General features: G+C 35.3%; 1 protein-coding gene across 5 annotated transcripts in view; it reads right to left on the bottom strand.

Annotated features, from left to right (window-relative positions):
* Positions 1–13969, bottom strand: part of MRPL13 (mitochondrial ribosomal protein L13) — a 48928-nt gene that overhangs the window by 19444 nt on the left and 15515 nt on the right. For all 5 annotated transcript variants that reach the window (XM_072734002.1, XM_072734003.1, XM_072734005.1 and 2 more), the window contains exons 3-5: positions 13852–13945; positions 8666–8726; positions 1720–1806 (exon numbers count right to left, since the gene is read on the bottom strand). In XM_072734002.1, the coding sequence (XP_072590103.1) occupies positions 1720–1806; positions 8666–8726; positions 13852–13945 (242 nt within the window). The remainder of the gene's footprint in view (positions 1–1719; positions 1807–8665; positions 8727–13851; positions 13946–13969) is intronic.

The following is a 13969-nucleotide window of genomic DNA, read 5'->3' as shown; positions in this document are numbered from 1 at the left end:
TGTGTATCTTCAGAGTAAACAGATTGCTGAATCAACCACAAATCTCCTTATGTATGTATTATATGTAATGTTACCTAATTCTCAGATCCCTTATTGGTTGCACCATTTTGTACTCTTTTTTTTTTTAAATATGATTTTTAGAGCTGAGTGTATTTTTTTTTAAAGATTTTATTTATTTATTCATGAGAGACACACAGAGAGAGAAAGAGAGAGAGAGAGAGAGAGAGAGAGAGAGAGAGGCAGAGACACAGGCAGAGGGAGAAGCAGGCTCCATGCAAGGAGCCTGATGTGGAACTTGATCCTAGGCTGCCAGGATCACACCCTGGGCTGAAGGCGGTGCTAAACCACTGAGCCACCCAGGCTACCCCCATTTTGTACTCTTATCAGCAATCTATGAGTGTCTATTTCCCCACGGCCTGGGTAACAAAATGTGCTAGGAAGTTTTTATTTAATAACGATCCATTTTTGGGAAAATGGGCCCATTAATTTTACAGTCTGAAATTATTCCAGTAATTTGTTGTTGAACTGAACTACTATGTATTACTTAAAACCTCCACATTCAAACCTGACCGCCTTATAACTAAGATTATATATCTATATATAATCATTTTGTGTCTTTAAGAAATTAGTGTCTAAAAAAAATGGGACGGTACAATCAGAAATAGAAGTTTTAATATTGTGATTTCATGAAGGTCATTTATTCTTATTAGATGATGACACTGCTTCCATGCTTGTTACCTCAGAAGTAGAGTAAATACTGGAAAATTCTACTGATTCATGGAAAGCAAAGGTAATACATTAACCATTTTGATAAAACCATGAATAATTTACTCATGCATTAAGTTAACTAAATAGAGCACACAGTGGCTTAAATGGTTGCTATAACTTGATAATCTGGAATTAATTTCTACATTTTTCCTTTAGTAGGAACTGTAAGGACAACAATCACAACCATTGTAATGACAGTAACTGGCACTTACCATCAGGCCTGTTCTAAGCACTCTACAAATGTTATCTCAATGAACCCCTACCATAATCTCATAAAGTAGGTACCATTATTTCCATTTTACAGATGAGAAAACAGATAATATGTAACCACCCATGGCCATATAGTCAGTAAATGGTGGAGCATGAATTCTAATCTAGATAGTCTGATTCCACAGCCTGGATTAACCATTTTATTATAGAACCTCTACTATTTTATTATATATATATTTTTAATTTTTATTTATTTATGATAGTCACAGAGAGAGAGAGAGAGAGGCAGAGACACAGGCAGATGGAGAAGCAGGCTCCATGCACCGGGAGTCCGACGTGGGATTCGATCCCGGGTCTCCAGGATCGCGCCCTGGGCCAAAGGCAGGCGCTAAACCGCTGTGCCACCCAGGGATCCCCTATTTTATTATATTATACTAAAGAGAAAGCTGTACTTAAAATAGTTTGACAGTAATAAATAAAAATGTTTATTTTTTTCAAGTACTTTTTTAGCTGAATAAATTTTGAGTAAGAACAAGTATTCTAAAGTTAAGGAAAATAATTAGCAACCAAAACTAAGTTATTAATCCATGATTAATATAAGTTTTTCCACTAGTCATATAAAATGTAAATGAAATTCATACTTTTTATAGCTCATGAAATAAGCAATGAATACCCTCAATTTAACAGGGGCTCTGGCCATGTTCCTTGTTGTAGCATCATTACCAATGACCACTGACTTACCTCATCTGGGAAAAGATGCAGTCTCTGCATTAGAGTTCTTCTGTGAAGGTTTTTTGGCAGCATGCCATAAATAGCTAGTTTCACAATCTGAAAAACAGATATATGTAGGACTCAACAAGCAAAATCTGATTTGGGATATAAGAAGGCAAACACATTAGAGACAGTGATGAAAACAACTGGGCTAAGACTCAACAGAAATGAAAAGAAAGACATTAGGACCTAAGTAGATACATGGCAGTAACAGCAAAGGAACTGTCATTATTTAGGGCATTACTATTTTCTTTAGTCTCTATTTGGTTTAACCTATTTTTAAAGGAAAAGGACGATGGGAAGAGATTAAAAATAATCTACATATGTGCCAATTTTAGTTAGAATAAAAAGTTCCCTGAGCTTGTATAAAAACCTATGGCTCAAATAATGTCACATCCTGAATAAAGCAGAACCCAGGGAGGCCTTAAATCCTGTTTTCTCCAGGTAGGATATCAGGAGGTTTCCAATTCATAAGGTAAGCCTGAACACACAGTTTTGAGACTGACTCAAAGTCACAAATCTCCAACAGTGGTAACAGTGAACATTTACTGAAACTCACTGCATGTACAAGTGGTCAGTTGCATTACATTTGTTGTCTTGTTTAATGATGCTGAGTTTCATTCCACAGATGAGGTAATAGATTTAGTGAAGTTAAAGAACTCTCTCAATTTCAAGTATCTAATAAGTGGTGGTGCTGGAATTCAAACCAGGTGGTGCTCTTAGTCCCAGAATAGACATATAGCACATGCAATCACACCTACAATATGTTTCTCTCCATAAGTTCTCAAGAAGACAAGAAGTGCCTTCTCTCTACCATACTCATTCCCAACACGGCAAACTAACCTTGCTGTGATTTACTTTCCCCCGCTCCCCCCCCTTTTTAAAAAAGATTTTATGACACACACACACACAGAGAGAGAGAGAGAGAGGCAGAGACACAGGCAGAAGGAGAAGCAGGCTCCATGCAGGGAGCCCGACATGGAACTTGATCCCTGGTCTCCAGGACCATGCCCCGGGCTGGAGGCGGCACTACACCGCTGAGCCACCCAACTGCCCTACTTTTCCCTTTTTAAGATTATCCTCTTTGTTGGTCTGAATGTGATTTGATGTATCCTTTGTCAAGAGAAGTCCACACTGTGTCACCCTGTGTTCCACAATCTCCTGGGGGCCTGCTGGTAATATAGTATATACAAATACACTTCAAGGTCTTCATAAAACTGCTGATAGGGACATTTGGAGGATTGTATCAATTTTTACCATCTGAACTCATAATCCAAGAATATAATTTGACCTATATTAAAGTTAAACCCATCAAAACTATACATGTTAGAACAGTGTTGCACTATAAGAGGATTTCCTATTCCTTTAATTTTCTCATCAAATCAGACTACAAAACCTTACTACATACAAAGGCTAATGGCATCGCATACATATTTTTCCAGTTTAGTGCTGTTAATACTCTATGTTCTGGAGATTTTAATAGAGATTTCTATTGTTAAAAGCAATTAAAAATTCAGTTACTCAGTCACACAAGCCACATTTCAAGTGACCAATTGCCACATATGGCTAGTCGCTATCATATTTGATAGTGCAGACAAAGAATACTTCCATCATGACAGAAATTTCTATTGGACACACTGATCTAGATATTAGTCTTTAAAATTTTTAATTCTTAAAAATCTTAAGCAGAAACTGACTGTTAAGATTATTGAGCATCTTTTCTGGATAAGCTAGTCATTATATCCTCTGAATATCATAATAGCAATTTTATTGATCATAATAGCAATTTTATTGTTGTGGTAGGGTTATATGACATTTAGGGTTCATGTCCCTATAAAAATGTAGTTGTAGTCACTTGAATTAACAAGCTGGCTTTTTAAAACTTGCCCTGTTAAAAAATGCAAACCTAACAGTCAAATTAGAGGAAGCTAGAAAGTATAGAAAGGTTATAAGCTGACAGAGGAGAGAGAAAGGCAGACATACAAACAACAATACCCCAAGTAATAGAACATGTGCATGCAATCAAGTAATCATAGCAGTATAGACTTAAGCATAAGTTCTAAGCATTTCAGAAAGTGAGAAAGACAGAATAAAGCGAGGCTAATAAATATTAAAGAACTTCTGCATCTGTAAACCAGGGCACATGCCATTTGTTTCACACAAAATAACTTTATTGTAAACTATGGAGGTAGAGAAAAGACAGGAAAGGAACCATGTTAGAAAAAAAAAAAAAAAAACATGAATAGGTGGGGCATCTGGGTGGCTGGATCAGAAGTGTATGTAACTCTTGATCCTGGGGTTGTGAGTTCAGGCCCCACACTGGGTGTAGAGATTATTTAAATAAAGAAAAACTTAAAAATAAAAGTAAAAAATATAAGCACAAAGAAACTCTTAAAGTATATGATAGAGGAATAAGGAAAGGCTGAATCAACATATCTATCTGAGTTTACTAATAATGATCTGTGTAATTATAAAAAATATTTTGAAATATTGAATTACCCACTAAGAACTATTAAAATGTATTAATGTATTTTACAAAGAATATTCCAGGACTATACTAATAATCAGAAGGATGCACTATGAAACAAATTCTCTTGTAAGCCCATCCATACACCAAGTACTGATTAGCAAATTATGTCTGCTGGCAGAGGACCTACTGTTCCAGACAAAAACTTAAGTATTTGATTTGGAAGCAAAGTAACTGACCTCTTCCTTTAATAAGCCATTCCCTTTATCATAAAACAAAGTCAAAATTAAGACTTAAAAAACTTTTAACATTATTTAAATGAGGTAATAATTAAAATGGATTTAACTTTGAACTATTTTCCAGGACTTCATTAAACATTTTGCAATGCATTTTAATATTTATTTATAAAACATAATTTGAAACCATTTCTACAATATTATCTAGTGCCAAATTCTTATTAAAAAGTTGGACTATACTGCCTCCTAGTGGATAGTTGAGTATGCCTGAATAACAAATTTAAATTTTAAAAATATTTATCAAATAATAAAACTACAATTTGCTATAGCACCTATGGTAACATATCATCAGCAGCCCATATAACTTTTTAATATCATGATATGCAATTCATATAAATAGTTAAAATAGGATATTTTATTTGACCTGTAATAGTCTAATGTTTTGAAACAGAACATTAAATATTTCTTAAGTAATCTCTGAGCATATTTTTGTAAAATACCTATAAACGATTAAGAGGTAAAAATAAATAGTAAAGTATGGAACTTCCAAATGTTATATCAGGGCTTACTAGAATAAAATATGTCCCTCTCCCTCACCTCTAAGAAAATTTTAGGCAGTATTACATCAAATAAATGATTGTATGCTGACAACAGATATTTATTTTTATTCACTACTGTAGCGAAATAAAAAAGAATGTCTTCAGAGCATAACACTTTGTTTACTTATGAATGTATTTAGGTAAAAAGGTTAAATAGTTCTAATGGGGAAAATATTACCTATTCTATGAGTATAGTTCAAAGACTGGGTTATAAAAAATTAAGGAAAGAAAAATAAAGTTGTGAAATGGCAACAGGAGATTTTGTTTTTATCAATATTGAGAGCCAATATTTAGATTAGAAACTTCTGGTACATAACTCAAATGATAAAGAAATAAATATTCCATGTTTTAAAAAATATTTTCTGGGGTGCCTGGGTGGCTGAGCATCTGCCTTCATCTGGGGTCATGATCCCAGGGTCCTGGGATTGAGCTCCACATGGGGCTCCCTGTTCAGTAGGGAGTCTGCTTCTCCCTCTCTTTCTGACCCTCCTCCCTACTTGTGCTCTCTCTCTCTCTTTCACAAATAAATAAAATCTTAAGGAAAAAAAAATGTATACATACATATATATTTTCTAAAGTATGGAAGCAATTGGAGGCCAGAAGTAGGAGAAAGTAGTACAAAAAAGAGTCCTAAGGTTGGCATTTGCCCAGAGGGCAACAGCTTAGTGCAGGGCTTGAATTTCAAAGGACTAGCCTTTTGTGGTCAGGAAGTCGGACTTCCTCATTAACCTAGATTTTCAATAGAAAAGCAATATCCAGGGTATAGGGTGGAGAAATAAAAAAAACAAAAATCTTCCTGAGAGGAAACAGAACTATGAGCCTGACTGCACAAGGCCTTGATGCCCCCAAATCACCCTTTTTTAAAAATGGGGATCAAAACCAGAAGTCTAGAGTATATAATGAGGTCTTAGGTTGGTATAGTCGCGTCCACTTGACAGAAGCTAAGCCAATCTTTTTTTTAAAAATATTTATTTATTTTAGAGAAGGGGGGAGGCGAGGCAAAGGGAGAGGGAGAGAAAATCTCAAGCAGACTCCCTGATGAGTGGGGGAGGCCAACATGGGGCTTAATCTCGTGACCTGGAGTACATGACCTGAACCTAAAACCAAGAGTCAGACATTTAATCAACTGAGCCACCCAGGCACTCTCTCCTTTTTTTAAAGTGAGTTTCAAGTTTATTACCCTTTTTAAAAAAGCTTTTGTTTATTTATTTGAGAGTGCGCACGCGCGCGAGAGAGAAAGAGTAAGAGAGTGAGCACTGGGAGGGAGAGAATCTCCAGCAGACTTCTGCTGAGCAGAGCCTGACATGGGACTCCATCTTACCACCCTGAGATCATGACATGAACAGAAATCAAGAGTCAGGAACTTAACTAAGCCACCCAAGTGCCCCCACTAAGCAAATTTTTATGGAGAAATCCACTTTGAAGATACAAGTCTCAAAGAGTTCTCAGTGATGAAGTTTCAAGGTATGTAAGCTTATCGAGTATCCTGGGCAGAAACAACATATTGCAGATCCACAAAGACCACAAATACTAGAATCAGATATAAACACTAGGAATTATGTTTACTACACTTAAAAAAATAAGAAGGAACCAAAATATGACAAAGAAACATAAAAACTATCAAAACTGATCAGCAAACTTGAAAAAAAGACAAATAGTAAATCTTCAAGAAAAAATATAATAATGCAAATTAGGAACTCAAAAAAAGGATTGATCAGATGAGACATAGGAAAAAAGAGAACTAGAATATAGACATAAAAAAATTATTGACAAGCAGCACAGACAGGGAGACCTAAAATATGAAAGAGAGCTAATGAATCATGCACAATGAAATGAGATAATCAACTGTAAATATAATCAGATTTCCAAAGGGAAAGAACAGATAGAGAATAAATGGAGTCAATAATAAGTAAGAATTGACAAATTTTCAGAACTAAAGATACCAGTCCTCAAGCAAAATAAATAACAAGACTTGAAACAGGCAAGCCAATGCCAAAGGAAAGATCTCAAAAGTATCCAAAAAGAAGACAAAATACATTCAAAGAAACAGAATGTATTATCAACAGCAGTAACAGAAGCTAAAATCTGTTTGAACAATAGCTTCAAACAAGTGAGAGAAAAATGGTTATCCCAGAATTGTATATACTACATAAGCAAAACTACCCTTCATAAAAGAAGGCAAAAATAAAGACAGTTCCAGGCAAAAATAAAAAGTTTACTATTAAGAGAATGTTATGATAGGAATGTCAAAAGAAATATTTTAAGAAGGAAATAATCCCAAAGGAAGGCTGTTATGTGAAAGGATTTAGAAGCAAAGAGAATCATAAAAAAAATCAGTAACTATGTTAAACAATAACAAGAAGGTTGAAATTGAAGGGGTTTTAAAAATTGTTGAATAGAAAAAGAATCCTAACTGTGATATAGAGTAGGTGTTAAAAATCTTTTAAGGACCTTGATTTGATCTGGAGGAAAGTAAAGGCATTGATTAATCTTAGATTTCTAATAAATAAACTCAACCAATCCAAAAGAAGGCAAGAAAGAGAGGAAAAAATAAAGTAAAATCTAGTTCAGTTTAAATTTAAAGTAAAATGATGGATAAGGCAAAAACGACCAAAAGAAGGCTGATACAGATTATTAGTATAAAAAAAGTACAGCTTGAGTTAAAAAGCATTATTGGAGAAAAGGGCTAGTACATACTCTGATTAATTCTTAGGAAGACTACAATTCCACACTTAAATTCATCTAACACTAACTCTTCAAACATACAAAGCAAAAACTGATAGGATTACAAAAAAAAATACACAGTTGATACTGTAACATAACTCTTTCAGGTAATCAATAAATCATTTTTTTATAAAGTTTTTTTTTTTTTTTTTTAAGATTTTACTTCTTTATTCATGAGAAACACAGAAACAGAGAGACAGGCAGAGACACAGGCAGAGGGAGAAGCAGGCTCCATGCAGGCAGCCTGATGTGGGACTTGATCCTGGGACTCCAGAATCACGCCCCGGGCCAAAGGCAGGCACCAAACCATTGAGCCACCAGGGATCCCCTTTTATAAAGATTTTATTTATTTATTCATGAGAGACACAGAGAGGCAGAGACACAGGCAGAGGGAGGAAAAGCGGGCTCCATGCAAGGAGCCCGATGTGGGACTCGATCCTAGGAATCCAGGATCAGGCCCTGAGTGAAAGGCAGACGCTCAACCACTGAGCCACCCATGCATCCTGGTAATCAAATCAAATGAACAAAAGTAAGACTTCATTTGATTGGAACAACATACTTTGCATATTTGATATAATGGATATATAAACAGGCGCAGATATAAACACTGCTCTCTCTCCAAGATGTTTTCAGCAAACATCAGCAGGTACCAAGTAATTAAAAAGAAATGCAACAAAACTGTTTGGCTACATGCAAAACAGTAAATAGTAATCTGAAAATATATAGATTGAATAATAATGAATTAATACTTAACAAAACTTGTGACACAGTTAAAGCACAGAATTTACAGCCTATACGTTAGCACATTAGATGAGAGGCAAGACTGGGAAAACAGTTTCTGAACTAGTCTTTCTACAGATGATAAATAATAAAAAATACAATAAACTTACTGCTACTGGATCCTTCTGGTGAAGTTGAGCAGCTGTTACTTGTTTAAATCCACCTGGGTAGCTGTGAAAAGAAGCCAAGATATTAAAACTGGGAGTAGGCTATGATATTCTTGACTATCATTTTATAAAATGAAAACCATTTTTTATTATAAAATTATTCTTGTCTTGGGAAACTATGCTGTTCGTTAGTGTCTTAAAAATTAAGTAGTAGCCTATGCTATTTGAAATGCTGTTCTAAAGTGGTCAACTATCATTATTTTGTAAAAGTTCCACATCTGGAAAATTCTTGGCCTAACTATCCTTCTATGGAATTTAAAGTTTTCATTCATTCATTCCGGGGGAGTTTGCCATGCTTGAATTAAGAAAAAAAAAAAGCAGTGAGCCAATATGCTTCACATTTCCTGCCAAGTCAAAATGTCTGTATAACCTAGGAGTCATGTTTGGGGAAAATAGTGGTAGGCCACTTTTCTGAAGTTGAGTTCATACTCTGAATAGGGAATGATTCTGTTTCATGTTATCAGTTGGTAAAAGACCACAAAGAGTTATATGCTGGTCCTAAGTAATAAAATATTTCATTGCATTCATAGCAAAAAGATATATGAAATGGATAAATAGAGATTAAAAATAACATATATACACATATATACGTGTGTATGTATATATATATTTGGGATGGTATTGGTGGCAGCTTAGTAACTTGGATGCCCCAAATCCCAGTCTAGAATCTAGGTTTGCTAGTGGCTGCCAGTATAATATTAGGTAACTTGTTTTACATTTTTATATGAGCTTATTCACATAAGAAAATGATAATATCTGCTCCATCTACCTCTCAAGATTTTTACAAGAGTCAAATGAGAAAATGTTTGTGACAGTGCTTAAGAAATTCAAAACATTTTCAGGATGATTTGAATGTTAATAGTGAAAGGGAATATAAAGGAAGGGAAAAGAAATGTTGGGAAATATCAGGACGGGAGACAGAACATAAAGACTCCTAACTCGGGGAAACGAACTAGGGGTGGTGGAAGGGGAGGAGGGCGGGTGTTGGAGGGGAATGGGTGACGGGCACTGAGGTGGACACTTGACGGGATGAGCACTGGGTGTTTTTCTGTATGTTGGTAAATTGAACACCAATAAAAATTAATTTAAAAAAATGAGATTACTGTAAAATACTTCAGTGTTCTTTGTTAAATGAGGTTTTGAAAATAAAAAGAAAATTCATTGATAAAAAAAAAAAAGAAAGAAAGAAATTTAAAACAAGGGCCCCTGGGTAGCTCAGTGGTTGAGCTTCTGCCTTTGGCTCAGGGCGTGATCCCGGGTTCTTGGGATCGAGTCCGGCATTAGGCCCCCCACAGGGAGCCTGCTTCTCTCTCTGCCTATGTCTCTGCCTCTCACTCTGTGTCTCTCATGAACAAATAAATAAAATCTTAAAAAAAGATATTTAAAACAAAAACAATCTATAGATGTAAGGTTTCATTAGGCTGAGTAGATAAATAAAGCCTAAATGATTTCTGGTAAAGGGGAAAAGAAAATATAAACTCAGCGTACTCTGTGAGAGAGTTAAAGATTACTTAAATGTGATTCCTTTTATAAGTTTCTTTCGACAAGACTTGAAAACATTTGAAGGAACCACACTTCAGGAATACAATTTAAGAAGGCAGATTTAGAAATTGGCTGAGAAAGACGGATAATTTTCAATATGATATTCTTATATTTGTTTCAAGGAATTTCAATTTCAGAAAAAGAAATACCTGTCTAGACTTCAATTCCTGAATTCTTTTTCTCCATGGAAAAAAGTACTTTATACCTTCTATGCTAAAGATCACCTTTCTGTTTTTAACACTGGGATGCCAAATTCTAAAGCATAATACCATTTAAATTTTATTTCAAGAGAATCTGGAGATAGAACATAAAATTCTCAGTAGACAAATACTTGAATAATGTGATAAATACTCAGTTGATTTTTACTGGTGAAAAAGTAACTATACTTCTTCCTCCAGGGATAACTATACTTCTTCCTCCTGAATGGAAGAGAAGAAACTTTGTTTTAAATGTTAGTCAAATCTTCTCAATTCAAATCAAATTCAGTAAATACTTACTGAATGCCTTTTGTGCTGGGTGCTGAGGATATATGGGTAAATATAACAGTATCCTGTCCACAGTAGAAATGACTAAGTGAATTCTACTGAGGCATCTAGCAGTAGGCTGTATTTCCAACTTATACCACTACATTTTAGATGACTGAACAATTGGAGTTCAAAGTTCAAGATGCACACATACACATCTCACCTGACCTCTAAAATCATGAGAAGTGAATGTCTATGAAATATTTTAAGAAAAGATTTTCTGAGACTGGAAAACAGAAGAAATTACATGGGAAAAGAAGGCAGCCCGGGTGGCTCAGAGGTTTAACACCTGCCTTCAGCCCAGGTCGTGATCCTGGGGTCCTGGGATCAAGTCCCACATCAGGCTCCCTGGACGGGAGCTTGCTTCTCCCTGTGCCTATGTCTCTGCCTCTCTCTCCATGTCTCTCATGAATATATAAATAAAATCTTTTAAAAAAAATTTAATAAGATTCTGCTACTTTGATGGGCATCTATTGCTTACATTTGCATTATAAGGTATCAATGCTTTCCTTAGCACTTTCTCTGAACATTTTATCTATTAAGAATATTAATCCACTATTACATACATTAATCCACTATTACATAATACTATTACATATTCTTATACAAGAATATAATCCACTATTACTTACATACATACATTAATCCACTATTACATACTTTTACGAATTTTCTTAATGATGTCCTTTGTTGTATGGCTATTTTACTTTTATATAATTAAAACTCTTTTCCTGTGTCATTGTGAATTCAGTGTACTACCCAGTGATATGGCCTCGAAGGATGAAGGACTCCCATTATACTAGGAAACCATCAGAACATAGCCAGGGGAGTATATTTAGTGAGAAAGATACTGAAGAGAACTTACTGTATCTAGAGTAACCAAGATATAAAGGCGATGGTCAAAGAGAAACCATATAGAGAACTTTTAAGGAACTATAGATGTTTAGCCTAGGGGAAAGAAAAATTAATGGGCTCTTTATTGATCCCTGTCTCAAAATTATATAAAGGATGTCCTGTGGAAGAGATATGATTATTTTACACTGTCAAAAAAGGAGAAGTAAGACCAGTATGAAAGCTAGAGAAAAACAGGTTATGATTCAATAGCATAAAGATCTTTCTAGGGCGCCTGAGTGGCTCAGTAAGTTAGGTGTCTGCCTTCAGCTTAGTTCACAATCTCAGTCATAGGATCAAGCCCTACGTTGGACTCCCTGCTCAGCAGGGAGCCTGTTTCCCCCTCTCCCTCTGCTTCTCCCCCTGCTTATGCTCGCCCTGTCAAATAAATAAATAAAATCTTTATGTAAAAAAAAAAAAAAGATCTTTCTAAAATATAAACCATTTCAAAGGTGGAATGAATGGGCTGCCCTACAAGCCATGAGATGTGTTATTCAACACAGGCAGAGAGGCCTGGATCTTGAAAGGTATGTTGTGGGATTTTAGATATCTTCCAAATTTGGGTTTCCTTAAACATCTCATGTATTTTCAGATATTTAAGATGGTACAGGAAACAGCACTAACATGAGTGATCGGAAAGAGAAAGAAAAAAGTTATATTGACTAAACGATGATAATCTAAACTAGAGCGGTTATGTGAAAAGCTTCTAGGAAAAGCAAATACTGTCAGTAATAATCGATATTTGGTATAATTCTGTGGGGTTTGATTGAGTAGATTATGTACGTAACATGTGCAAAATTAGTATTAAATGCTAGTTTTTGAAACAGCTTTTTTTTTTTTTTAAAGATTTTATTTATTTATTCATGAGAGACACAGAGAGAGAGAGCAAGAGGCAGAGAGACACAGGCAGAGGGAGAAGCAGGCTCCACGCGGGGAGCCTGATGTGGGACTCAATCCCAGGACTCCAGGATCACGGCCTGGGCCGAAGGCAGGTGCCAAAACGCTGAGCCACCTAGGGATCCCCTTGAAACAGCTTTTTAAGTAAGATCTATTTTTTTTTTTTTTTTAAAGGGATGGGCTTGTTAGTTTACTTATCTATTTACTTTTTTAAAAAAGTAATTTCTACACCCAATGTGGAGCTCAAACTCACAGCCCTGAGATGAAAAGTCATATGCTCTTCCAACTGAGCCAGCCAGGTGCCTCTATAAGACCAAGAGTATATTTAAAGTAATATACTTCCTATCTTCCTTGACAATGGCATTATCTATTTTTTTATTTGAGCATAGTTGACACATGATGTTACATTACAGATCTACAACTTAGTGGTTCAACAATTCTGTGTGTTATGTTATCCTCACCACAAGTGTTGCTACCATCTGTCACCATACAATGCTATTATAATACCATTGACTATACTCCCTATGCTGTGCCTTTTAACCCTGTGACTTACTCATTCCATAACTGGAACCCTGTACCTCCCATTCTGCTTCACCCATTTTGCCCATCCTTTCTCCTGTCATCCCCCTCTGGCAACCACCAATTTGTTCTCTGTATTTATAGCTCTAATTCTGCTGTTTATTCATTTGTTTTTTAGATTCTACATGAGTGAAATATGGTATTTGTCTTTCTGTGTCTGAGTCATTTCACTTAACATTATACAAGCTAGGTACATCTATGTTGTTGCAAATAGCAAGACTGAATCCTTTTTTGTGGCTGAGTAATATGCCAGTGCATGTGCACAGGTGTACATTATTATCCATTCATCTATCAATGACACATGGGTTGCTTTTTTATCTTACCTATTATAAATAATGCTGCACTAAACATAGGGGTGCATATATCTTTACAAATTTGTGTTTTCGTTTTCTTTGAGTAAATAATTAGTAGTGGAACTACTTACTGGATCATATGGTAGTTCTATTTTTAATTTTTTGAGGAACTTCCACAATGTTTTCCACAGTGGCTGCACCAGTTTACATCCCTACCAACAGTGCATTAAGGTTCCTTTTTCTCAACATTCTCACCAACACTTATTATTTATTGTCTTTTTGATTCTGTCCATGCTGATGGGTGTAAGACGGTATCGCATTGTGGTTTTGATTTGCATTTCTCTGATAGCTAGTAATGTTCAGCATCTTTTCATATGTCTGTTGGACAATGGCTTTATCTTACCCAGTATGTGAGGAGTATACTTTTTGTTCCCATTTATTTCCAGAAAATGCAATATGTCTTGTGTTCATTATGACAACATGATCCCCACAGTCACCTAGATTTAAAAAGAACAAAAAAA

This window comes from Vulpes vulpes, chromosome 13, assembly GCF_048418805.1.
Source record: "Vulpes vulpes isolate BD-2025 chromosome 13, VulVul3, whole genome shotgun sequence".
NCBI lineage: Eukaryota > Metazoa > Chordata > Mammalia > Carnivora > Canidae > Vulpes > Vulpes vulpes.
Note: the sequence above shows the minus strand (reverse complement) of the source record. Positions and strands in the feature narration are given on the sequence as shown.